General features: G+C 55.9%; 9 protein-coding genes across 9 annotated transcripts; 4 read left to right on the forward strand and 5 right to left on the reverse strand.

Moving 5' to 3' along the window:
* Nucleotides 1-970: 970 nt before the first annotated feature.
* Nucleotides 971-1,994, reverse strand: spp27 (Upstream activation factor subunit spp27; the record flags this gene model as incomplete). The annotated part of the gene is made up of 4 exons (XM_036631886.1): nucleotides 971-1,159; nucleotides 1,216-1,680; nucleotides 1,772-1,911; nucleotides 1,982-1,994. 4 exons carry the CDS (start codon nucleotides 1,992-1,994, stop codon nucleotides 971-973), a joined length of 807 nt encoding a protein of 268 aa, XP_036502393.1.
* Nucleotides 1,995-3,461: 1,467 nt separating this feature from the next.
* Nucleotides 3,462-4,625, forward strand: CGCS363_v000038 (putative oxidoreductase; the record flags this gene model as incomplete). The annotated part of the gene is made up of 4 exons (XM_036631887.1): nucleotides 3,462-3,572; nucleotides 3,622-4,218; nucleotides 4,276-4,441; nucleotides 4,492-4,625. 4 exons carry the CDS (start codon nucleotides 3,462-3,464, stop codon nucleotides 4,623-4,625), a joined length of 1,008 nt encoding a protein of 335 aa, XP_036502392.1.
* Nucleotides 4,626-4,925: 300 nt separating this feature from the next.
* Nucleotides 4,926-6,044, reverse strand: CGCS363_v000039 (uncharacterized protein; the record flags this gene model as incomplete). The annotated part of the gene is made up of 1 exon (XM_036631888.1): nucleotides 4,926-6,044. The coding sequence occupies one exon, from the start codon at nucleotides 6,042-6,044 to the stop codon at nucleotides 4,926-4,928; it is 1,119 nt and encodes a 372-aa protein (XP_036502391.1).
* Nucleotides 6,045-7,768: 1,724 nt separating this feature from the next.
* Nucleotides 7,769-9,054, reverse strand: CGCS363_v000040 (uncharacterized protein; the record flags this gene model as incomplete). Its single annotated transcript, XM_036631889.1, has 5 exons — nucleotides 7,769-7,999; nucleotides 8,053-8,151; nucleotides 8,205-8,725; nucleotides 8,791-8,926; nucleotides 8,977-9,054. 5 exons carry the CDS (start codon nucleotides 9,052-9,054, stop codon nucleotides 7,769-7,771), a joined length of 1,065 nt encoding a protein of 354 aa, XP_036501677.1.
* Nucleotides 9,055-10,606: 1,552 nt separating this feature from the next.
* Nucleotides 10,607-13,552, forward strand: CGCS363_v000041 (uncharacterized protein; the record flags this gene model as incomplete). The annotated part of the gene is made up of 2 exons (XM_036631890.1): nucleotides 10,607-11,824; nucleotides 11,879-13,552. The coding sequence occupies 2 exons, from the start codon at nucleotides 10,607-10,609 to the stop codon at nucleotides 13,550-13,552; spliced, it is 2,892 nt and encodes a 963-aa protein (XP_036501678.1).
* Nucleotides 13,553-14,171: 619 nt separating this feature from the next.
* On the forward strand, nucleotides 14,172-15,130 carry LIGB-0 (Extradiol ring-cleavage dioxygenase; the record flags this gene model as incomplete). Its single annotated transcript, XM_036631891.1, has 3 exons — nucleotides 14,172-14,211; nucleotides 14,264-14,575; nucleotides 14,634-15,130. The coding sequence occupies 3 exons, from the start codon at nucleotides 14,172-14,174 to the stop codon at nucleotides 15,128-15,130; spliced, it is 849 nt and encodes a 282-aa protein (XP_036501675.1).
* A 427-nt stretch (nucleotides 15,131-15,557) lies between these two features.
* On the reverse strand, nucleotides 15,558-17,144 carry CGCS363_v000043 (uncharacterized protein; the record flags this gene model as incomplete). The annotated part of the gene is made up of 3 exons (XM_036631892.1): nucleotides 15,558-16,521; nucleotides 16,581-16,957; nucleotides 17,019-17,144. The coding sequence occupies 3 exons, from the start codon at nucleotides 17,142-17,144 to the stop codon at nucleotides 15,558-15,560; spliced, it is 1,467 nt and encodes a 488-aa protein (XP_036501676.1).
* Nucleotides 17,145-20,941: 3,797 nt separating this feature from the next.
* CGCS363_v000044 (putative MFS-type transporter) lies at nucleotides 20,942-22,919 on the forward strand (the record flags this gene model as incomplete). Its single annotated transcript, XM_036631893.1, has 4 exons — nucleotides 20,942-21,317; nucleotides 21,412-21,581; nucleotides 21,637-22,243; nucleotides 22,297-22,919. The coding sequence occupies 4 exons, from the start codon at nucleotides 20,942-20,944 to the stop codon at nucleotides 22,917-22,919; spliced, it is 1,776 nt and encodes a 591-aa protein (XP_036501681.1).
* An 870-nt stretch (nucleotides 22,920-23,789) lies between these two features.
* On the reverse strand, nucleotides 23,790-24,761 carry eglD-15 (putative endo-beta-1,4-glucanase D; the record flags this gene model as incomplete). The annotated part of the gene is made up of 1 exon (XM_036631894.1): nucleotides 23,790-24,761. The coding sequence occupies one exon, from the start codon at nucleotides 24,759-24,761 to the stop codon at nucleotides 23,790-23,792; it is 972 nt and encodes a 323-aa protein (XP_036501682.1).
* Nucleotides 24,762-25,405: the final 644 nt, after the last annotated feature.

Here is a 25,405-nt window from a genome sequence, read left to right on the forward strand (position 1 = left end):
CGCTGGTGGAACCAGGATGCTTATCGAGGGATATGAAGCTGGCTTCCGATGCGCGCGGCAGTATTCGGGGAAGTGAACAGCAGTTAATTGAAAATGAGGGTAAGGGAGACCGAGGGAAGCAAGAGACAGACGGCGCGGACGGTTTTATTCGGGTGCCGCGAGACGAGGGACGTCCAAATTAATGATTATGTGTGGCTCCCAAAGGAACTTGCATTGGTGGATGCCAGCAGAGAGGATGGCGGGGTCCAGCAAAAGGTCCCCTGCCGGGGAGCGAGAAGAGAAAAAAAAAAGGCCTGCCGGGGATTCTCCGGTTCTCGCTTCTCGGTGTGCGTCATTCACCCCTGCAACGCGCTGCGTCCGGCTGACAGCTGGTGGAAGCTTCGGGTGGGGTGCTATGATTACATAAGACGTTGCTCGGAATCAGCTCTCGTAACGCATCGAGTCACCGGCCAAAGTTGGCAGCGTGTGTGGCGTTGATGTTTAAGTGGCAGTGCTTATGGTATTGAAGACATGAATATCTGATTGAGTTTGAACGTCCACGAACTCTGGCATGTATGCAAGGTGACTCACCTTGGAGCTACTTAATTGTCCCCGTGTATGGTGGCCTTTGATATTAGCTAGATTGCATCACTGTCACCGAGCCTCACCAATGCCGATCAAGTTCAGACAGATTGGAGACTAAGACTAGTGTCGGCCTAGTATCTCAAGGCCGAGCAGGTCAGACGCTCCCCTGCGCATAGCTGCGAGTTCAAACGCAGCAGCGTTTCCCGGTGTTGCCCATATGGGGCGAACCATGTCTTATGACGGTGCCATCCACAAACTCTTCTACTGGAACCATCGCGAACCTGTTCAATTGCTGCCGTTTCCCCCATGCCCGACCAAAGAACCCTTAAAATCTGCTGAGCCCAAACCAGAAAGACGCCTGTATTTACATCCACCACCGCCGCCCCACTCTGTTGCAGTCTCGGCCTTACTCTGCTTCGACTGGGTAGAGATGGCTGCCGATCATCTTGTTCATCTGGAACATGTCCACCTTGGGCACCTTGAATATGGCTTGCATTTTGTCGTCGCAAAGAATCTGCCGCTTATTTTCGGGGTCCTGCAGGTCGTTCCCCTTGATGTGCTCCCAAAGCTTCTTGACCACTTGCGGACGGGACAGCTGGCGAAACATGTTAGAGCCTGTACAAGTGGCCAAGTGCGGTCAGCGGGACATACCTGTTGCTCGCCAACCAGCTCCGCCAGGGGAGAGCTCAAGTTGAACGGCTTTTGGAAACCACCACCGGCCTTGCGCTTAGGCGCCTCGCCTCCCTCGATGTCACTGTCGTCACCATCGCGAACCTTTGTCGCGCTCTTCTTCTTGGGAGCAGTCCTCTTCTTCTTGGTGTTTGACTTGTTGGTCGCCCCGTTGCCGCCGCGGGTCGTCCGCCCTCTGGCCATGCGGTTCTCCTGCGCCTGCAGCTCGGCGGCAAGCTTGGCATCTGCGTCCTCTGACGAATCCTCGCGCTTTTGCTTCTTGCGGACGGGAGACACGGACACCTGTATTTCGCCATCGCCGTCGACCTCGTCGTCATCGTAACCGTTGGCCTCACGTTTATGAGGAGGGCTTGCGGATTGATCGTTGCCGTCTGGTGAGCCGGAGATGGCGTCGAAGCGCTCCTCGATCAGCGCCTTGATAGCATCCTGGAAAAGAAAAAGTCAGCCTGTGCCCGACGGTGCTGTTCACGCGAGTCGCCCAAACGCCGAGTCGCCCAAACGTGGTATGTGTGCCTACCTTCTGAGCACTAAGATCCTTTCCACCAAGGGCCGTCTCCAGACCTTGGCGAATCTTTTTCCGGGTGACGGTGGTGAGGTCCGCTGTCGCAAGGATGCCGTCGACGATGGAGGTGTAGCGAGACTCCTCCTCTGCGCTGACTGTAGAAAAGGATGTTAGCGAGGGGGACCCGACTGAGACCCAAGCGATGGGAAAGTGATGGGTACGCACGTGGGCTAGACATGATGTCGCCGGGCTGACCACAATATTTATGCACCGATATGTATGTCGTAGATGCGTCGGCAGCGGATCCGGGCCGTTCCTTTTTGTATGATGCACGTCCGGGCGTGAAATATCGGTAAGATGTAAATATGCTGGCGGGAGCCGCAGGTAGATGGCAGGCAGGAAGAGGGAAGGCGAGAGTTGGGTAAGCTTGTAACCTCTGGTTAAAGCATCTCTTGTGATGGAAATAGAAGCTGCGACGGGCTACGGCGAAGGAACGTTGCTGGATGAGGGAGGTGGAGCACAGCGCAATCCACGCCTTTGGTCGTATCGCGGCGTCGGGTCGGGGGCGCATCAACCCGCGAGAAATGGACGGACGAACCGCACAAGGCTGAAAGGGGACCGACGGACGATCGTTGGTGGGGCGTGGATGCCAAGGCGGGAGGTGGAAGGACGCGAAGATGCCGTTGCTCGAGTGCGCGACGCGGATGAGGTAGAGATGCTGAGGGCCGCTCCGATCCGGTACAGGGCAGAGTTGGATGCGACGATGAGGCCGTGACGAGGAGGCGTGCAGCGGTGTCGGTGGCAGCGGCGGTGGTGGTGTTGTGATGCACAATCAGAAGGTGGCCAGTGACCTGGGATGGTGAGGCTCTCCTTCCGTTAGGCTATCCGGTAGGTTGTTTGTTTGGTTTGGCGGGAGCGAGACTCCTCCTAACCGGCCTCTAGCGTGGTCTCTTGTTTCCTTCTGGCCAACGGGATTCAGGCGCAACAATCGTGTGGCTGGAGAGAAAGGAAAGGCCGAACACAACTCGCTGGCTCTCACAAAAAAGTGGTCTTTGGTCTTGCATTAGACGTTGGCTCGAGCTCTGGCAGTCCAGACCACTGCGCCGTGCCAATCACGGCTGCGAATTGGCTCCCGCCCCATGTCCCACGGCACCCGTCGGCAGCCTCCCCACACGAGCAACACTCATTGTTCGGGCTTCCTTACGACTGGTCTGCCTTAGGTAAGCGCCTTGCCGGCTGGTAAGTATCACGTGGCTTGGCTTGCGTGGCCGGGAAATTCAAAGGTTGACTTGCCGATGACTTACATAAACACTCGATCCCGTACATCCGTGGATCTCGGTGTCAGCACCTTGATCATGTCCTCCAACCACACCTCGGTGACCCTCGCCAATCACGTTCTATCTCTTCGGTGAACGGGCTACTCTCTTTCCTGAATTGGCAGCACCCTCGTCGCCTGCCAAACGGGTGCTCCACTCTTGGCTTAGCTTCGGCCCAATGGCCTTCCCAGCCGGTGCAGCGAGGAGGTCATGTCCCGGCAGTCGGTGTGATCTTGGACCCTTCCTCTGATGTTCTTGGATTGAACACTGATGACGTCGCTGATGTATCTATCTCTCTGAACTACTGTTTCGTCGAACAAACTCCAGCATTAATCATCCTTCATTCTCCCTAGATCTTAGCGCAGCGCCGTCCCGAGGGACACTTCATCATGTCGCTCCTATGGGTTCCCACGATGCTGAACCCCTTTAGCATGCTCACTCAGGCCTTCCCCCCGCATCCGCAGTTCACAGAGAAAGACATTGCCGATCTCACCGGAAGGGTCAGTCTCTCTCAACCCCACATGCACGGCTTCGTCTCACGTCGTACAGGTATGCATCGTAACGGGTGCCAACACGGGCGTTGGCAAGGAGGTCGCGCAGATCCTCTACTCCAAAAACGCTACCGTCTACGCCACATCGCGCTCCGAAGAAAAAGGACGCGCAGCTATCGCCTCCATCAAGGAAGCGATTCCCGACTCCAAGGGCAAGCTTGAACTCTTAACCCTTGATCTGGCCGACCTGACCACCGTCAAGCCGGCAGCCAAGGCGTTCCTCGCCAAAGAAACGCAACTTCACCTCCTTATCAACAATGCCGGCGTCATGATGCCACCGCAGGGCAGCCAGACCGCCCAAGGCTACGAACTGCAGCTGGGCACGAACTGCGTCGGGCCCTTCCTCTTCACCAAGTTGCTCACACCCACTCTGGTGGGGACGGCCAAGGCGGCGCCCAAGGACAGTGTGCGTGTCGTCTGGGTGGCAAGCTCTGCTACCGAAGTCCTCTCACCAACTCCCGCCATTGAGATTGACAATCTCGACTACAAGCGGGATAGACTCAAAGAGGTCAAGTATGGAATCAGCAAAGCGGGGAATTATTTCCACTCGACAGAGTTCGCAAAGCGACACAAGGCCGACGGCGTGATCAGCGTGGTAAGAGCCGATGTGCGAGTACGATCAAGCAGAGGACAGAATCTGACATCCGATTAGGCGTTGAATCCCGGAAACCTGAAATCAGACCTAGACCGTCACATCACTGCTTTCATTCCGCGGTTCTTCAGGAAGACCACAACGTATCCTCCTATCTACGGGGCTTACACGGAGCTCTTCGCCGCTGTTTCACCAGATGTCACTATCGAAAAGACTGGAGACTGGAGTAAGTGTCTGCTAGAATCAAACTTGAGTCGGGCTAATTCAACAATGCAGTTGCTCCCTGGGGCCGCTTCTACTCGATCAGGAGCGACTTGGTTGAAAGCTCCAAGTCTCGCGAAGAAGGCGGCACTGGCCTTGCTGAAGACTTTTGGAAATGGACTGAACAGCAAGTCGAGAACTATCTGTAACGCTGAAACGACCTTTCTACAACGTCATTTGGCACGGTTTGCATATCGAAGGCCTACTTAGCAGCAGACCACAGCTTTGAGTCACCCGCAGTCGCCTGTGACAACTCAAGAAGACAGATTCGTCACTGAAGAATATATTCAAAACTAAGTCCAATAGGCACAGTGCCAAAGTCTCTATGTGCAAAAAAGATATGTACATCAGAATGGGGTCGCGCTCCTCCTCGCCTCAAGATCCCGGCCGATTACGTCCGGAGAACTCGAGGCATGTCTCATGATTGGGCTAGGCCATTAACGACCTGCTTACTGGCGCTGCTGCTTGGTGCTGCGGCGGCGGCGGCGACGGCAAGCGGGCTTAGCAGAGGCCGAGGCGGCGGGGGCAGAGCTGGTGGTCGCGGCAGCCGGGGTGGTGGCAGCGGGAGCGGAGGGCTCCTCGGAGACAACGGGGGCAGCGGAAGAGACGGGGGTGGCGGCCGGGGCAGAGCTGGCGGGCTCAGAGGCGACGGGGGCGGCAGAGGAGGTGGCAGCAGCGCTGGAGGTGGGGGCAGCGGCGGCGGGAGCAGAAGTGGCAGCAGGGGCAGAGGTGGCGGCAGGGGCAGCGGAGGAGGCAGGGGCGGCAGAGCCGGAGTCAGAAGATCCGGAGCCGACGGCGGTGGTGATCTCGCCGTCCTCGATGTAGACGCCGGAGAAGTAGAAGTCCTCGGTCTCATCGGGGTAGCCGTCGCGGGGGAGCTCGAGGACACCGACGTGCCAGTCGGCGCCGTTGCTGGAGGCGGAGGCCTTGACGGGGGCGACGATCTGCTTCAGGGCGTCGGAGCCGGTGGAGTGCCAGAAGCCGACGGAGCCGCCGTCAAAGTCGATCTCGTAGGCGACGTTGTGCCAGACGTCAGCCTCCCAGGTGACGTTCCACTGGGTGGTGCCGCCGACGACCCAGCGGAGGAGGGGGTCCTCGGTGCCGGAGGCGCCGCTCTGCCAGCCGGACTTGAGCTCGACGAAGTGGCTCTCGAAGAAGGCGATCTGGTGCTCCTTGCTCAGGGAGGGGGCGTTGGTGTCGCTGCGCTTGAGGCTGAAGTGGTAGTACTTCTTGCCGGAGCCGATGGCCTCCTTGGTCTGGGGGATGAGCTCGGTGCGGCGCATGGTCTGGCCGTTCCAGAAGGAGGTGCTGGTCAGGGAGATCTTGGCGCCCTGCTTGGAGCCGGTGTCGGCGGGGTTCTTGAAGTCCTCGGAGAGGTTGACGTAGTCGGTGGTAGCGCCGGAGCCGTGGATGTAGTACTGGTAGGCGCCGACCTGGTTGCTCCAGGACCACTTGTCGAGGTCGCTGGAGGTGGTCATGTCGTTGAAACGGCCGTCCCAGACGATGGCACCCTGGGCCTGGGTAGCCAGCAGAGCCGCGCTGGCGATGTTGACAGTGCTGAACTTCATTTTTGCGGGTATTTGTGTTGTTGTCTGAAGAGACTTGTGGTGTAAGTGAATGTGTGGGTGTGCTGTTGCCTGAACCGACCCGGTCGGCTTGGAGGAAGCTTGAATGAACGAATGGAAGGGGTGAGTGAAGAAAGAGAGGACGCAGGTCGCAGCAATCGATGCCTTGGCCGTGCTTCTAGAAGTTCAGTGGACGAGAGAATGAAGTTATAAGCTCAAAAGCCAAGGGGGAGGGGAAAGAAGGGGTGGCACACGCTGGCGGCCACACTTCTTTATGTAGGACATGAATTTTCCACTCTCACGGTGGCCCTGGATGGGACGAACCGAACATCGAAGGCCATCTCGCTCCGTGATTCCCAGAAGGGAGATGACCCCGCAGGCCTAGCTGCGAGGAATAGAGTAGAGTGGCCTCCTTTGGGGGGATTGGGGCCTGCAGAAGCCACTCTGTCGGACGGCAAGGCTACCCGGTTCAGCGGGTGCTGGAGGGATCATGACATTGAGTTGTGTGTGTCTGCTTGGGTGTTTCTCCGTGCAGGCGAGGAAGGGAACAAATTAGATTGCGGAGTTGTGCCTGGCTTCAGGTGAGGCCATGGGCCATGAGGCCACGCCATACCGCAGCGAGACGCATGCAGGTACGGTACGGATGGGATCCCAGGCACGGCGGCAAGGTCAGCGTTTATTGCCAAGTTGCAGGCCATGGGAAAGAGAGCCGAAGCCTGCCCGAAGGGGGGATCGCGACGACCAACAGGCCGGGCAGGGCCTGGACTGGACTGGACGGACGGGCTTTGACTCCCCCCAAAGAGCCCAAGTCTGTCTCCCAGCAGGGCGGCAGAGCGAGAGAAATCATCAAGGGTTGGCGGGGGGCGCTTTGTATAGATGAAGGCGAGTCCACATCTCGTTTGCGCCTTGTATGGGAAAAAAAGCAGGTCGATGCAGGGGGTTGTTTAAAAGTGACAGAAGTGAAGCTTTTCCCCTGGGAAATTTCCACGGAGGGCGGAGCGGGGCCACTAGACTCGATCGGGGGGCCTTTCCAGACGCTGTGAACGCTGTGAGCCCGGTGGGCGCGCCCCTATTCGGCACGACCGGGAACACCCTGAGCGAGTTCATCCCAAAAGTCAATTCATTCGATTCCCAGCGCTGTGTTTGACCGTTTGTTGTTGGTGGAAGATGATTCAAGCGTATTTTGACTCTGGAAGCCGATGAAGCCACCGGATTTGTTACCGGCCACCCTGACCGTAGCACGGCACAAACAATTAGCAGCAGGTGATTATTGTCATGCAGTGACAGACATGTCCAGGCCGACGATGGAAGGTCACAGTGTTTTCGGCTATCGCTTCAACAGCGGCACAACCCAAGCGGGAGATCGCCCAATAACGACAGGCATTTCCGTGAATCGGGCCCGACAATCCGAAGCGCCCACATCGCGCCCCCGGTTTTGTGTTGTGCACCGCTGTGTCCTGACCTGCGCTGCGGGCCTTGAGTCGGCTCCGGCGCACCCGTCGTCAGATCCAAACATCTCAACATCCCCGATGGCACAATTGGCTAGCGCGTCAGACTGTTAATCTGGAGGTTGGTGGTTCGAGCCCACCTCGGGGAGATCTAGTGGTTAGATTCCACCTAAGAGTTGATGATTTGTTTTTTGTCTTTTTGGCTTTTTTTTTCCCTTTGTCAATGACCACCAGTCTTTATCGCTCACCATCTTCTCGTCCTCTGTGTATACCTCCAGCTCATGACCGCAGATATTCGCAGGCGCCCTTACCCCAGCGCGTCGCCCCCTTGTACACCCACATGCCCGGCGCATTACCACTTTTCAAACCCTCAATTGCGTCGGCGACCTGCGGCCCAATGCCTTCGTTCTTGATCTCCTCCAGCGGCGTCATGTAAGTCTTGAAACTGAACATGATGGCGCCCGTCTTGGGCAATCTGGTCAAAGTCTGCAGTTCCTGTCTAAGGCGGGTCTTGAAACCGTTAGCTGCGTATTTCTCTCTGACATAAAGGCTGTTCTGCGAACCTTGCTAATGTCAATATCCTCGTCCTCCTGCGGCTTATCGCCGTCGTAAATGTGCAGCCCGCTGGGGCTGAAGAGCCTTTCACTCGTCGAGATAGACCACTAACCCGCTGAATTAGTCCAAGCCCGCCCATCTAGACAACTTCATGACTTACGTTCATGCGCTTGACGCTCTTTCCCACCTGCAATCGGCTAAAGAAGCGTTCCATGCTGGCCCCGATCTTCTCGTATGACGGCACGGGCGTGTGGATGTCCTTCAGCAACTTGCCCAGCTTGTCCGAGGGATCAAAGCCAGCTGGATGGCAGCAGATGAACGCGACTGCGCGGTGGCCTTCTGGAGTCTCGACCAGCAGGAAGATGTCGTCTTCAATGGTTTCTCCCAGGGCTTGAAGCGCAGCGTTGGGGTCTTCGGGTGGCATCAGAGGCAGCGATGTCTTAGTGACCTTGTTGTAGAACTCCTGGCCGTCTTCGGACAGGGCGAACATGGTTGGAAATCGAGCTGGCAGGTACTCTCCGAGCAGATACGTGTATGCCTCGTGGAGAGCCGGTATGCCTTCGGGGACAGCCCCCAGCACTGTGGGTGCGTGGTGCTTGATGGTCTCGCGACGTTCGTTGACGCGATCCAGGTAGTTGCTGTCCATGATGACAAGGTCGTCTGGTGAACTGCCCTGGATGGCTATGAGAGAAAACGGTTAATATGAGGACGAGGCGCCTTGAAAGACGAGATAGACTGGGGCTTACCCATGGTGATGTGGTAGACTGGCTTAAAGGGGCGATGCTTGTCCGGTGGTGTCTGCTCCCAGTCGAAACACTTCAGGGGTGTAATGGCAGCAGCGCTGTCCGTCTTCTCTGATGGTAGAGGCTCATGGGATATTTTCTGGGCTTTGGTCAGAGACTTGACAGTCGAAGAATGTCCAACACACTCACTTTGTTTAGGGGCCGTCCTCTCCATCTCCACACAGAGAAGATGGCAACGGCCAACGCCAACGCCGCGAGGAAGAACATGTCTGGATCCTATTTTCTTTAATCTGGATGCCTGCTCTGTGGCCTGAAAGAAGGTGAAATAAGTCTTTTCGTTACAACAAGTGATATAAGTGTTCGATCAAGGCGATTGTAGACGTGTCTCAACTCGTTCAGCAACCCGAGTAAGGTGAGGGTCCCTGATATACGTCGATGGCCCAGGCCAAGATAGAGCGTTATCGGCCCAACCAGCTGGGTCTCTAGCCGCCCCTCCACCAAAAGGCTAGTTTCCCTATCAAGCTATTCCACGCGTGAGTATGTCACTCAGGACAAACTTTCCAGAAATGGATGCTCGAATGAGACCACCGGCCGCTGAGTGGTTGGACGAACTCGGGACTTGCGTTCGGTCGATCAACAAGGCGCCTTTGACATCCTGTCACCACATCGTAAAAGATAACATCAGCTTGCATTCAGCAGCACTCATCTGCAACAGTTTCAAATTCAATCGCAAGTATCGACCGGGTTCCGGTCGGGAGATCCCATCCGCGGGGTACATACTTGGTCATGGCGCTGGACGATTCCCCGCACGCCACGCTGGCAAACGACCTGGGATGACCTCCATTTCGCCTCATCGTGTTGTTGCTGGACCGCCGTCCGATAGCTTGTACGTAATAACAGTTTGGCATCGCCTGCGATCGGTGGTTGCTGGTCCTCTGCATGTCGCTCTGCGCGATGTAGTCATTGACGAAAGCCATAGAGAGGGCTTTTCTTGTAAATAATGAATGATCGATTGGTTTCAATATGATGTACTCAGTCAGGTGCAGGCATATGGAACTCTCCTATTCGTCATTTCCTCATTCAAATCAAAGACTGATTGCTGATGTTATTATCTCGGGGAAAGGTGATGCATGAGATGAAAACAACCGGCGAACAGTTACAGTATTGGACTCAGTGGTATGAAAGATCGAGCATCATCAGCTTGCAGCAACTGTCAAATCGGCCTGCAAGATGGCTATTTAGAGATGGAGTTGAACGCTACTTGAGAGTCATTAAACGATGTGGTGCGTTCAACAACCCCGCGAACGTGATAAGATAAGATAAAGACAGGATGCATCGGAACTTGCGAGCCGACGTGAAGAACTGACCTAACCTTGGTTGAATAGCCGGCTTAGGTAAGCAAAGCTTATCAGGGCAGCTACGTAATCAGACGAGCTCCAAAAGTCAATGGAGCAGGGGTGAGCTCCTCATTGGGCTCCACGCTCTCACCATCATCCATGTCGTTGACCATTCAGAACGCCGAAGTCGCGACCGAACGGCGCTGATAGCGGCCCCTCCAGCGTTCCAAAGGTTCCCAGAGCTCTCTCTTTTCGCCGGCGATGCCTGCATTCTTGGTTTGAAACGCCGGCCGATTATCCAGCCGGCCCGTTTGGCACCTTCTGCTTCGGGCAAGGGACCATCGCATCCCTCGACAGCTCGGCAGCAGTACGAAGAGAAACATTTCGTACTTAGCCTGACTCGGACCCCAACTCTCCCACCTTCGCAACCTGAGCTCTTGATCCCAGCGCAGTCGACCAACAACAGCTCCATGGTCGTCAACATGGATCCAGAGAAGAGCGGCCTTCCGCCTTACAGCGATGACCCGTCATTTACGGGCTCGCGGCGTTCGGCACCCCATCGCCATCACCACCACATGCGCTCGAAGCGATGGCTGCGGCCCAGCCGTAGCATGAAGCTTATTGTGTTGGCACTCGGCTTTATTGCATTCGCTCAGTGGAAGCAACTCTCCTTCCTGCCTACCAGCAAGCCATCCAGCAATCTCTCAGCTGCACGCCTGCAGCAAGATCTCGCGACGTGTGCCAAGCTCCGGCATAAGCCCCAGGACCCAATTGGCCTCGGTCGCGAGAAGAACGCACGATACGTCGACGGTCAAAAGCCTACTCTCATCCGGAATGCCACCATCTGGGTGGGCGAGCCCGCTGAGGGAACTTCCCCCGAAGACGACCGCGCCGGCAAGGGCTACTCCTGGGTCACCGCCGATGTTCTCATTGACCACGGTCTGATCCAAAAGGTAGAGGCCGACATCTCGCTGGACTCCCTGCCCAAGGACACCCAGATCTGGGATGCCAAGGGTCGACAGCTGACCAGCGGCATTATCGACATGCACTCTCACGCCGGTGTTGGAGCTCTGCCCGAGCTCAACGGCAACCAGGACGTCAACGAAATGTCCAACGATATCACGCCATACGTGCGCTCCATCGATGGCCTCAACCCCCTCGACCCGCAGATCCAGGTCATCAAGTCTGGCGGCGTCACGACCTCGCTGGTGCTGCCTGGCTCTGGCAACAACATCGGCGGCGAGGCGTACGTTATCAAGCACGCCGTCGGCAAGCCTGACGGCCGCACCGAGTTTTCGGCGGAGGACATGCTGGCCGATCCCGACCGTAACTGGCGCTACATGAAGATGGCTTGCGGAGAGAATGCGAAGCGTGTCTATGGAAAGGTTGGCCACAGTCCCTTTTCTCGTCTTGGCGAGAGCTGGGAGTTCCGCCACGCCTTTGAGCAGGCCGCAAAGCTTGTCCGCGACCAGGACGACTGGTGTGACGCCGCTGATAAGTTTGGTGTTGAGTCCCAGGGCTCTTACCTGCCCCAGGACCTGAAGTGGGAGAGTCTCAGCGCTGCCCTCCGCGGTCAAGTGCACATCAACACGCATTGCTATACGATTCCCGATTTGGAGGCGTTCGTTGACCACACGAACGAGTTCCAGTTTCCTGTGCGGGCCTTCCACCATGCCCACCAGACCTACCTTGTTCCTGAGGTACGCGCAAATCACTCACCATAGCTTCGTAGACATCACTAACGACCACCGTAGATCCTGAAGCGAACTTGGGGAGGCCGCGCGCCTGCTTCAGCGCTGTTCGCCGACAACATGTACTACAAGTCCGAGTCATATGTAGCTTCTGAGTATGCCGGCAAGATCCTCTGGGAGAACGGCCTCACCCCCGTATACGTCAGTGACAACCCGGTTTTGAACGCCCAGCACGTCCTCTTCGAGGCCGCAAAGGCCTACAAGTACGGTCTGCCTTACCACGCAGCCCTGGCTAGTGTGACGTCTGCTCCCGCCGAGCTCCTGGGTCTAGGCCAGAGAATCGGCAAGATCAAGCCTGGTTTTGACGCAGACATTGCTGTGTGGGACAGTGACCCTCTCAGCGTTGGAGCCGCGCCCGTGCAGGTCTGGATCGACGGAGCATCGCAGTTCTCTGATCCTTTCGAGCTCGACAAGCCTCTCACCGGCCCCATCTCTCCGGACCCAGAGCTGGCAAAGATCGCGGATGACACTGCCGACCTCAAGGATGTGATTTTCACTGGAGTTGCCAATGTCTGGCTTTCCGGCGAGGAGAAAACATACAGCGATGAGTCGGTCAATGTCGTCGTCTCCAATGGCGCCATTAAGTGCATCGGTGCTTGTGCCGAAGAGGTTGCTACTGCCAAGTCATCATCGCAGAAGATTGTTGACTTGAAGAATGGCTACGTGACCGAGTCTTTTACCGCCTTCGGCTCCAGCATTGGCTTGAATGAGATCGACGGCGAAAGGGACACGGACAATGGCAACAGCCCTGGGTTCAGCCGCGGCCTCGACGGGCTTGTGCTGGACAACAAGAAGCTTCATGTCGCACTCCGATACGGCGTCACCAAGGCCATCTCCGCCCCCAAGTTCGCCGGCCAGGCGACCCACTCCGGAACGAGCGTTGGATTCAACACGGGTGCTCTGCATGCTCTCGAGAAGGGTGCTGTCTGGGCCGAGGATGTCGCACTCCATCGCACTCTGACACTCGACGCCAAGAGGGGCGAGAGCCCTTCCATCTCTGGCGCGATCGGTGCGCTTCGTCACACTCTGTTGGAGGCAGTGGCCTCCAACGATACCGGCTCAGATCCGTTCTCTGAGGCCGTCTACCTCAAGAAGGTCGTCAACGGAGAGCTGCCCTTGGTCCTGACGATCCACAGCGCCGACGCCATCGTTGCGGCGCTGAGGGTCAAGTCTGCGGTCGAGGAGGCCCTGGCAGCCAAGAGCCAGACCTCAGCGTCGCCGAAGCTCAAGGTCGCGATCATCGGCGGCGCGGAGTCGCATTTGGTCGCCTCCGAACTGGCCGAGGCCGGTGTGGGTGTCGTTCTGTCGCCGTTCCAGTCCTACTCGACCACTTGGGACCAGAGGCGCTCTCTCACCGGTGCGCCTCTCACCAACGGCACTGCGATTGACACCCTGCTCGATGCAGGTGTCGTGGCTGCGATCGGGCTGGAGGAGGATTGGCTCATTCGCGACATGGGCTTGCTGGCGGGCATCGCGTACAAGAACGGAGGCAGCCGGCTCAGCCAGAAGAAGGCACTAGACTTGGTTTCCAGCAACGTCTACAAGATTCTGGGCATCGAGGAGCCGCAGGCGAGGGAGTCTCGCCACTTTGTCGTGTACGAGGGTAGCCCGTTGGAGATTGAGGGAAGAGTTCGGGCGGTTGGTAGCGGCCGTGACACCGTGTCGGTTTTCGTGTAAGCAGATATTAGTAGCCATGCATCTTAGTGTAGACGGAGGCGACCGACGGGATGGATGTAATGTCAGTGACCCCACACGGGCGAGAGTCTGCCGCCGAGATTCCGGCGCTCGGAAGTGGGTTTCCGCGCGCGCGTGTTGCGCTCGGAACGCCCTCTTTCGCATGCATGACAAGTAGCCGCATTTACGAAATAGTAGCTACACGAATTGGAAAGAATGCGACCAGACGAGACGGTCCGTGATAAGTCAGCCCCATTTGCCGCGAGTGGTACCGGGCCGGGGCCTCACTCAGACACTCTCACTCATCGTCGTCCCGCAGTACTACTTAGTAGTCCCGCGCGGGTATTACCAATCTGATCCCGGCCACAAATGACTCCGGTGTGTCAAGAAGCGACCAATCAGAGAGAGCCGATGCCACGCCAGCTGAACAGTTGCGGCTGCTACTTGAAGTTGCAGACATCCCTCTCTCGGCACAGTTGCAATATACCCAATAAAATCAGATAAAGTTCGAATGACACAGGCTTTGCCAATTCGCCTTATAAGATCCCTACGATACCCCAGGTTTGCCTCGGCATCATCTGTCCTTAAGTCAGCAAAGAAGTTCACAACGTCAACACACACAATGACACGCGCAGCAGTGGTTTGCGTCTCACACGGTGGAGGTATGCAGGCCGTATGCAGCCCTGTAGTATCTGTCGCTGACCATCTCGCCAGGCCCTATGCCCATCCTTGGGGACCCCGGACACGCCTCAGTCACAGCATCGCTCAAGAACCGCGTGCCCAAGATCTTCAAGCTCAACACCCCTGACGCCCCCAAAGCAATTCTTGTTGTTACCGCACACTGGTCTGAAAGCAGGCCGACCATCTCATCGGCCGCCAGTCATGGCCTGTACTACGACTATGGCGGTTTCCCCAGGGAAGCCTACTCGCTCAAGTACCCCGCCCCCGGATCACCAGAGATCGCTCAGGAGGTGAAGCAGGCGTTTGAAAAGGAGGGACTCTCACCAGAACTAGACTCACGACGTGGTATGTGGCATCGTGCTTATGTACTTTGATCGGATTATAGAAGGCTGACAGGTACCAGGTTGGGATCACGGCGTGTTCGTACCCATGCTCCTCGTCAACCCCGCCGCCAACGTCCCCGTCATCCAGCTCTCCGTCCTCGAATCAGAGGATCCCGAAGAGCACTTCAAGATGGGCCGCGCTCTGTCTGCGCTGAGAGACTCCAACATTGCCATCCTGGGCTCCGGCTTCGCCTCCATTCACAACCTCTACAAGATGCGCTCCCTCTTCATGGGAGACCCCAGCGGGGTTGCCAAACTAAGAAAGCAGGTCAGCGAGTTCGACAAGGAGCTCACGAGCGCCGTCCTCCAGGAGAAGAGGGAGGACAGGACAAAAGCCCTGTCGGGCTGGCGCAAGTTCAACCACAGCTACGACATGCACCCGCGCGGCGGCGCCGAGCACTTCCTGCCGCTACTGGTATGCGCCGCGGCCGCCGAGGACGAGGTTGCTGGGGTGTACAAGGACGAGTGGATGGGAGTCGACATCAAGACGTATTACTGGGGAGATGTACGTGTCTGATTAAACCTTTACTAGCCTAATATGTCTTTGATTCTATATGCTTGATTCCCGAAAGCGCCAGTTACCCCCGTCCGCGAGTTGTTTGACAAGCGGATTACAGTACAAGTTTTGTTGAAAAAAAAGGAAAGAGAGTGAAAGAGAGCGTGATCCTTGCGTTCCCCATCTAGTCTCATAATACATCGATTCATATTCATTGCATCATTCATCCCTGAGTGTCCGAACCGAGAACACCGACGCCGAATGCTGATGAGAGAGAGAGAGAGACAGAGAGAGAAAATATAGTCCAAACCGCATCAGTCGTCCATCGTTGTTAAATTACATCCTTCGCAACCTATTTTAAAAAAAAAAAAAACGGAAAAACTCAAAAGGGGTAAAACGCTTGCTTAGCGAGTGCTTGGGGTGAGGGAGGGGCTGGGGGTTCATATAGTCATTGATGACCGCAGAGGATCCCCATCGCATCGGCGACGGGGTTCGAGTCCTTCTTCTCCACGACCCAGCCGGTCTGCACGTACCTGTGAAGCCAGCTGACCTCGCGTCCTCGGTGGCCGTCACAGTCACGGCATCCCTTCCGCGCCAGCTCAAGACCGATCACGCCGCCGTCGAGCAGGCCATTCTTCCCGCCGACGGTGGCCCCGAGAGCGGTCCAGCTGAGGCGCCGGTTGTCCTTCCGCGTCCGCTTCGTCTGTGCATGATTAGCCATGGCAGCGAGCTCACGTCGCTCGGCGATATCGCGGTCGATGACCATGACGTAGTCAAGCAGACTGCTGGGCGCGGACGGGGACGACGGGTCAGGGAAGAGGGCGGAGAGGTAGTCGGTCAGCAGCATGACGGGGCGCTGGTCGGGCACCCAGTGGCCCGAGGGCTGGGGGATCTGGTTGTGGATGATGTAGACGCCGCCGCAGAAGCGGCCGTCGAACTTCTTGTTGACGGCGCGCAGAACGCCCATCTGCGCGAAGGGGTCGTTGGCGTAGGCGAAGTGCTCGATGTGCGGGCCGCGCTCGTCGATGACGGCCTCCTCGAAGCGCGACTTGCGGCTGTCGCCGAGGGGCACGACGAACTCTGAGGCGGCGGCGCCGAAGGTGTAGATCTCGAGCTTGTTGAGCTTCTCGGGCTGGATGTCGGCGCAGAGGCGGGCGAGGACGAGGGCGGTGGGGAGGGTGCCGTTGTTGTGGGCGAGGACGGCGACTCGGGTAACGGCGGCGTCGAGCAGGGCGGTGCGAAGTTCGGAGTAGAGCGCTCGCGAGGCTTGGGTCTGGAAGGGGAAGCAGCGTTGGATGGCGAGGAGGAGCATGTCGAAGGGGAGGCCGTATGTGGCCATCTGGATGCCGCTGAAGGACTTGCCAAAGAGGCGGGCTAGGCGGGGGAGAGTGCATTGTGAGAGGTGTGTAGAGCTGGATTGTTGTGTTAGTGTTATTCAAGTGATGCAAAAGGACCAACACGAAAAACTCACCTTGTGCCCATGCCGCCGATGAAGATCCATTTCTCCTCGTCTTCCTCTGCTTCTGATGTGCTGTTGCCGAACTCGTCGCAGTTGACAATGATGTTGCTCCCGTTCATCAGCCAGCTGAGAGCCAAAACCAAGCTCATGGACAACGCCAGCCATGCCGCGAAGAGAATCCCCGGAAGAATCATGAACATCGGTACGGCGAGCGTGATCATTCCCACTTCAACGATGGCCAAGCTGAGCTGCACGATGATGTCCTTCAGATGGCTTCGAGACAGGTGTGCGCGGTGGTTGGCGACGTGTGTCCTCAGCGATGTCATCAGCCCCGGCAGCATCTTCCACATTTCCCTCAGATCATCCTGGAGCAACGCAAACGGCTGCTTCTGTGCCAGTGGGACTGTTCCGCAAGCTCCGTCGATCAATGGCGGGATGTAAGTCACGGACGGGCCATAGTTCTTTATCGGACCGCACAAGCTCGATCTCGGTGACGTCCTTGGTGAGCTCCTTGCTGAGTTTGATAGACGGGGTGATGATGCTGGCGAGTTGTAGGACGGAGATCTTGATAGCCATGGCATGCTGGGCGAGGCTGTTGGTGATCGTTTCGAAGCGATGAAAGGCATCGCGGACTGGTGTTGTGGGGGGGAGAGCTCCCGGAGGAGGAGGAGGCAAACGGTTTCGGTGTTTGGATTAAAGATGTAAAGCTTTGCAGAGCAGCTTATCTGACGGCAAAGGAATTCTTCTGATGGAGAGCTGATATGATCAACAAGCAAGCCCGAGAATGGAATTCAGGAATCGAATAATAGCAACCAGGGAGGGGTTCAGCAAAAGTGGAGGATATTCACACGCTTCGTGAGGATCTCACATGCACTTTTAACCTCTATTGCGTTTGTTTTGTTGATGTCTCGTCGTCCACGGTCTCCCTTATCATTCTTCGCCGCTCGGGCAATCTTGTTGCAGACGACGGCGCGCAGCGCTTGCGTGGTGGCGCATTCCTCGGCCAAATTCGCCCCGTGCCTTGACCATCTTAGGTTCTTAGGTGCCGCCTATTGGGAAAAGTAGTGGGAAGGTGAGAAAATGGTTTGGGAAGTTTGTTTGGAAATTTTCTTTGGCTTGTTTACTCCCGAAAAGCCCGTTGCCATGATGGATACAGCTCCGATGATCACGATGTTGGAGCAGGCACTTCCAACTGTCGATGTCTCTTTTTCTTCACACGAGAGACAATGGGACTGGAAAGACGATGTCTCACACCCCTGGAACCCCACGAATAGGAGAGAGCTGAAGTCTGCAGCCTACCCGCACAAGCTGGCCCAGTCTTACCGTGCCCTGCATCCAGCAACGACCCTGCAGCAAACACGAACCATTGACTCTTGCCTCCCCATTCACCTTGGAGGAGGGGGGAAGAAAGACCGGATGGCATTGGGGCATTGGTCGCCCCGGCTGCACGGGTTCCAGAGCCGGGTCGATCCCGCTGCGGCTAAATGGCACTCTCGCAGCTTGGGAATCTTGGTATGGGTCCCCGAGCAACAGCCCTAAGAGAATGGATGCACAGATGGGCAGAACCCCGTCTTCTCTCGTCCCTCTTCCTCGAATTGGGTTCAGGGTTCTCTTTCTGGTGAGCCGCAGGAGAGGGTGGTGAGCACACACACCCAGGAGCTAGGACAGCAGCTGGAGTTGCTAGACTGCTTGCTGGGGTGCTAGAACGGCACTAGACCAGACGGTATTTTCGTCCAAAGTTTGGCTCTGGGCTGAGGGAGGGGAAGAGGAGGAAGAAGGCCTTTGCTTTGCATGTGAAGCTCTGACGTTGCCTTTGTCTGTGCTTGCTGCAGTGGCTCCTGCATGGAAGCACGTCCTTCGCGCGTAAGCAACAAAGTCCGATCTCTTCTCTCCCTTGGGGGCCGTGGATCTTTCTTGTGGTCCCAGCGAAGCACGTTTTCTCATGGCAAACTCGGGAAAACCTGGGAACACGAAGGACTCTCTTACACGCTAGGCGGATGTGTCGAAGATAAGCCTGGATCGGAATGCGAGACCTGCGACGGTGCGACGGCACGACGGGATGCTTTTTTCGACCAGCATCTGCGGGTTAGGAATGCGAAGCTAACTCTAAACTTCTGCGACACAAACATTGCGCAGCCGGCAATCAGTGCAGAATCCGAGGAAACATATTGCCAACATTCCACAGCTTATCTCGACATCAACCACCAGTCTCTCGCTCGGCAGATTCCACCTCAGTTCGAAGGAGACCTCCGGAGGCTCAAGGTTTCGCCTAGAAGTCGAGCATCGCTGTGGCCTTGATTCTAGCTTGGTTCCGCATCCTGCATACCCCTCCAACTTCAAACATGAGGCGTTCTTTGGCTCCTCTACGACGAGCTCGCGTTCGCGTCCCAGAGGAGAGCTCCGGTGGCGAGGCACGGACTGCACGTGGTGGAGGCTTGAAATGGACAGACCGTTATCCGTTCCCTGAACTGATGGACGTGAAACTTTTTCGTAAGCGGCTGTTGTGTGCTACCATTCTGCCGCACTTTAGTCCAGAGGAGGCTCATTTCTGGTGAGGGTGAGTGTACAGCGTGTGAGCGTGTATCAGCCTACGCCGCATGGTCTGGGCGAGAGATGCAAGCTACGAGGTGATCTGCAGAGAACGGACAGCTTGGAGAGCTTTCTCTTCCGCCACACCCAGCCCTGTGAAATAGTATGGCAGTGGCGAGGGAAACAATTCAACAACCAAGCGCCACCGAAAGCCACAGCCCCCAACGGCCGCTCCCCAATGTCTAGATCTCGTGGCGCATTTGGAGGGGAATGGTGATCTAGGCAACGACACCATTGCGGGGTTCTTTGCCCCTGATAGACCCGGAAACGCATATGAGGAGCTCCGTAGGGCTTAAAACGGTTTGCTCTTAGTTGAGAGACCGCAAAAGACCATGGTTCGTCTAATGTCAGCGGTCAATGAACTTGTTAAGCCACGATGGTGACGTGAACTAAACAAGGGAATGAAAGTCGGGACTTTTGGCTAGACTTTGGATACCAGGACAACGCTATCAGTGGATACAGATTTAGTATTCACAGAGGCCAAGAGAGACGCTGGTAGATCCCAGGAGTAAACTCCAACAAAGAAAGAGGAGATGGACTACTAAACGCGAATCGAGTCCGTTTGTTGAGCGACCTGTCTAGTCATATGCAGTAAGTCTTTATATGAAACACAGCGTTAAAGGGCCATTTGTCATAATACAATATCTCCATGTGAAGTTGAACAAATTATTTTTCCATTCAACGTTGATAACAGCGATCATTCTAGGCAATGACTATGTCTCAGGTGAATTAAGATCTGGCAACAGTTCCTTGAACTTTGTGTCTTTTATCTTTTATTTAAGTAACCTTCAACGAGGATCTCAAGGCAATCTTCTTGGAACCTCTTCAATCTGGCTTCAGGCATCATTCACTTGCCACTCCCCCCGAAATTTGAGCATCGTCGTCGCATTTAACATGTATGCCTTGACATCTCATGGTTAATAATTTCATTTGGAGTACTCTTTTGAACTTTTCACAAAGGAGACACAGATTGGGCAACTCTATAAGATCAAGGCATCCTTGCTCGGCCATCATCGCGAATTTCCCAACAATCCTAGTGAATCTGAGGCATCAGATACAAAAGTTCCGATCGCTGCTCTCCGATCTCAACCTCGGATATCCCGAATTACGACTTTGTGAAATGCGACCGCGCATTAGATAACCAACGACCATTCGCCGGATAAGGGTCTAGACCAGACGTCACGTCAGTTTGGGTGCCGGTTAGCCCCGAACCAAAGATCAATGACGGAACACTCGCAGTTCAAGCCAAGAGGTTTGGCCCGCTACAAAAGCTCCGGCAGATCGTCATGTCATTTCTTACGACCCTATCACAACCCGATGCGCGCCTACACAACGTCCTTTTTAGCCTGAGTCTGACAGTCCCGCCGTGCATCAATCACCGGCCACCGCGACAGCACCCCACGTGGTGCAAGTGAGACACAGCCAACCATGTGACGATCCCCGTACACCGGATTGTGTGTTCTTGCATGAGTTTTCCGTCCGCAATTGGATTTCCTCACATGCAGGATGCGACCACATTTTGCTTTGGAGCCAATTGCGGGAGCTAAATGACATGATGATACATCTCACCCGCATGGTCCCCCCATCCATGACATCAACGACTCTGAAAGCGCCGGTTCGTCCCATGTGAGCCGCCTCACAACGCCTCAGCCGAGAAAGAATTAACTACGTTGCGCTTATGAGAGCATGCTTCCATTTCGCATATCACCTTGATGTACCCGTTGTCGCAAATTGTCTTCCCCTTCTTGCACTCGAAAATCACATTTTGTGCAATGACAGACGCGATGCCTGCGACCGACACAACAAAGCTGCCGCTCGAAGGCGGTCCAGCATACGGTCTGGGTGAGGTCGACAGACAGGGCGCAACTAGCCCCATGCTCCGCGGCCTCGATGGCTTGTCGCTCTACGAGAAAAAATGCGTGCTGATCAATCGCGAGATCGACTCGCAGGGCATGGGTAAATATCAGTGGTACATCTGGGGTCTCTGCGGCTTCGGATACATGCTTGATTTGCTATGGGCGCAGGCATTCGGTTTGGTCCTGAAGCCTTTGCAACAAGAGATGGGTTTCGGGGACGGCCAGTCTGGGAACATTGCGACGAGCTTCAACGCTGGGTTGACTGCCGGCGCATTCGTTTGGGGATTCTTGGCGGATATCATCGGTATGACGATCTCGGCACATTCCTAACTCGAAAGGTCCTTGATCTGGAGATTGCCCGGGAACCTTCATGTGGCAGTTGAACTTACCTCTGCCAGGTCGCACATGGGCCTTCAACTTGACCTGCCTCATCGCATCGATATTTGGGCTCTGCCTGGGCGCATCTAACAACTACAACACGTTTCTCGTATTGACGGCTTTCGTCGGTGTAGGGGTGGGAGGCAACATTCCAATCGACACTACCATCACTCTAGAGTTCATTCCCCAGGTTGGTCAACTCATCAAAAGATCGAGTATTTACGGTCCTCTGACACATTGATCAGAACAGGCGCTTTTTGCTGGCTTGTCTGTCCATATTTCAACCGATCGGCGTGATTGTCTGCAGCGCCGTCGCTTTCGGCTTCATCCCCGTATTCTCATGCTCTCCCAACTTTTCCCAGATCGACGAAGGACCGCTCCTGTCATGCAACAACGTCGCGCCCGGAACAAAGTGCTGCGCGCGGGTCGACAATATGGGCTGGCGATATCTGCTCTTCACACTCGGCGGCATCACGCTTTTCGTATTCGTCCTCCGATTCTTCGTCTTCAAGTTTCAAGAAACGCCAAAGTATCTCATCTACCGTGGCCACGACGCCAGAGCGATCCAGACTTTGGAGCACATGGCTCACGTCAACGGCAAACGTTGCGGCCTGACGCTGGAGATGTTTCATTCGTTGGAGTCAGATGAGAATGACGGCTCTGTTGGGAGCGCATTGAGCGCTTCTTCTGGGCTAGGCGGTGGTGCGAAACAGACGGAGAAGAAGTGGCCTGAAAAGGTGAAGCTTGAGCTTGGCCGATACAAAATGTTGTTTGACGGATTTCCCATGATCCGGCTGACCGTCTTGGTCTGGCTGACGTACATCATGGACTTTTGGGGGTTCACTGTAGCTGGTAAGCACATGTTGAAATTTGCGGTAAAAGTCGAGACTAATTCCATCCTGCAGGACATTACTTGCCCAGCATTCTGGCTTTGAAGAACGGCAGAGATCACGTCAGTCTATCGGCCACATACGCTGCGTATATTTACACGTACGCCCCAGGAATCGTTGGGGTCCTGCTGGGTGCTTTAATGTACCATGTCCCGGCCATCGGGAGAAAGTGGACAATGGTGATCTCATCCGCTTTGATGGGCATTTCGATCATTTTATTCTCAACTGTCGATACACGCGCCAAGAACGAAGGTCTCTTTGCAATGGAATACTTCTTCCAGTCCATGTTCAACGCTGTTCTCTACGGTTGGACCCCCGAAGCGTTCCCGGCCCCAGTCCGTGGCACGGCCTGCGGTGTTGCGGGGTTCTGGGGCCGACTGTTTGGTATTGTAAGTCCGCTCATTGCACAGCACCTTTACGGGCAACCCGGCGAAAACGGCGAAAACGGAAACATCAACGGCGTTTTGTATCTGGCCGGCGGTGTTATGCTAGGCTGTGTCATCAGCACGGCGTTGCTGCCGAACGAGATGATGGAGACTAAGGATGAGCGTTCTTTTGCTGGAGGAGAGTCCAGTTGGCCGGAAGCTCAGATCGAGAGCCAGGGGAAGAACCAGACCTATCAAGATGACCCTAGGTGACGGGTATTGGGAATGGTATCGATATCTACTGAATAATATCCAAACGTTTCTGCGCTTCAATGACTCGTGCTACAAATGAGACTACGCCGTACGAACATAGGCCTTTAGGTCTTTCTGCCCGCTGACATTGTGTATGCCGTCCGAAGTGGGAGATCTACGAAAGCTTGGACGTTGTTGCGAAAATGATCTTGCCAAGACAATCTATTGCACGCTCAATATGGTCCACTACCACGATTAATATGTGCTATATCTTGACTCAATATCAAGCCAGGTGGAGCTTATTGCGACATCCACGCGGCCCACGGTCAGAGCTAGCATCAAACTGCGACGGCAATTGTTGACTTAATATAAGACGACCAATTAGCTCATTACCGTTTGGGGGCATCATTCGGCGAAAGACCGATGGAAACATCCAACCGACGGCGGACTGCTCCGACCAACAGATGCGAAAGCCTCGCTCGCTTCGTGAAAAAGGAGTAAGTCATATGCATTCCTTTGCCAAGACATCTTGGTCATATTTGCCTTGACACGAAAGCACAGTCGCTGTCATGCAAACATCACATACATTTCGAACAATCACATTTGGGATCACGATTGGAGCGCTTAAATCATGGTATATGCAGGCTTAATGCTATACAAGGTACTATGTACAGGAATGCAGAATGATTGAGACCGAGTTCAAAGGTGAACTCGACTCGGATACCGTGCACCGGGCAGGACGCAGTAAGCCTGGATTGCACATCTGGTGTCTGGTGTAAAAGTGAAACTCCTTCCCACAGCTCATTTGAGACCCGAAGGTACTCTGAGAACTGCTTACTCTAATTACTCTCAACAACAACTCCCATCACTCCCCTCATCGGCGTCAAGCGCTTAGTGAGCAGAGCGGCGAGCCTTGCGGGCAGCGCGGCGGCGCTTGCAGCCGGTGGAAGGGGCCTTGGAGGGAGTGGCAGCGGGAGCAGAGGTAGCGGCCGGGGCAGAGGTGGCGGGAGCAGCAGAGCTGACCTGGGTAGCCAGGGTGGTGGGGGCAGCAGCAGCAGAGGTGGCGGCGGCCTTGGAGGTGGCGGCGGGAGCAGCGCTGGTGGCGGGGGTAGAGCCAGAGCCGGAGCCGGCGCCGCCGGTCCAGACCTCAGGGCCGGGGGCCTTGTAGCTGGAGGCGTCGTCGTTGTAGAGGTTGAAGTGGATGCCGCTGTCGGTGTACTTGTAGCCGGTCTGGAAGTCGAAGTTCTCGGGGGGAACGTCGGAGCCGGATCCAGAGACCTCGATCTGGACGCAAGAGGGGTAGAACTGGGCACCACGGGCCGAGTTGGTGTCGTAGGTGGTGTCGGACTCGTGGAGAGCGATGATCTCGTGGCGGAGGAGGTACTTGCCGGGCTTCAGGGAGGCGGGGATGGTGACCTCGCCGGACTTGCCCTTGTTGGCGATGAGGGTGTCGACGGGCCACTTGCCGTTGGCGTACTTCTCCTCAGCGATCTTGGTCCAGATGGCGCCAGTGCCGTCACCCTCGGTGTACTCGGCAATGTAGGTGCTGAGGGGACCCTTGTGGGAGCCGTCGATGATGTCGTCGCCGCGGGTGTTGTGGTACCACTCGAAGACGACGGACTTGCCAGCCTCGACGGGGGCGAAGCCGGTCTTGGCGGAGGGGTCAGCGTTGCAGACAATGTCCTTGGAGGTGATGTCCTTGACGGGGTTGTTGTTGGGGGGGCTGCGGATGAAGGACTCGAGGCCGGACTTGCCGTCGACCTGGATCTCGGCGCCGTCGGACCAGAGGGCGTAGACACGGGCGTGGGCGGCAGCCTGGCCGGTGAGGGCAGCAAGAGCAGCGGCGGTGTAAGAGAAGCGCATCTTGACGGTTGATTTGGTTTCTTGACGAAAGTCTCAAAAAAGGTGTAGAGTTGGAGTGAAGAAGTGAAAGTTGATTTGCGAGGTTGTGCTTAGTGAGCGTGGTTGAACGTCTAGTTCGAAATGAGTGTATGGCACAGCCAACAAGAGAGAGACCTGAGTACAAGGAATGAGAGAATGACACCAGTTGTGATGATGGAGAAAAGAGAGAGACGGGAAAGATAGCGTGCGTGGGATGGAAGACTTTTATAACGCGTTGATGAGGTTGTGTGTGTAAGTCAACGGATCCCCTTTCCCTTCCGGGCTACATCTCCTACGTCCATAGCCCATCTCTACCGTCCCTCCCCCTCTTGCCTCTCAATCTCGAATCATCCAAGCCCATCTCCGGTGGCAGACCCATCTCACCGCACTAAGTCGACATAGGCAACCAATGTGTAGGGGCACATCTGGACTCCTCCCCATCGCGCGGCTAGAGCTGGCGATTCCGTCAGTGCCCAGACTTGCCAGGGCCCCTGACACCCTGAGGGTCGAACAGCACATCCAGCGCCTCCAGTTCACAGTAAAGTGCAATGTGGACTCGTGGAGGGTATGGGGACGCCCTAGAGAGGAAGGGCGCCAGCGCTGTGATGGAGACGGTCGTCTCATCC

Source organism: Colletotrichum siamense (assembly GCF_013390195.1).
Source record: "Colletotrichum siamense strain Cg363 chromosome Unknown KSG_Cg363_contig01, whole genome shotgun sequence".
Taxonomy (NCBI): domain Eukaryota; kingdom Fungi; phylum Ascomycota; class Sordariomycetes; order Glomerellales; family Glomerellaceae; genus Colletotrichum; species Colletotrichum siamense.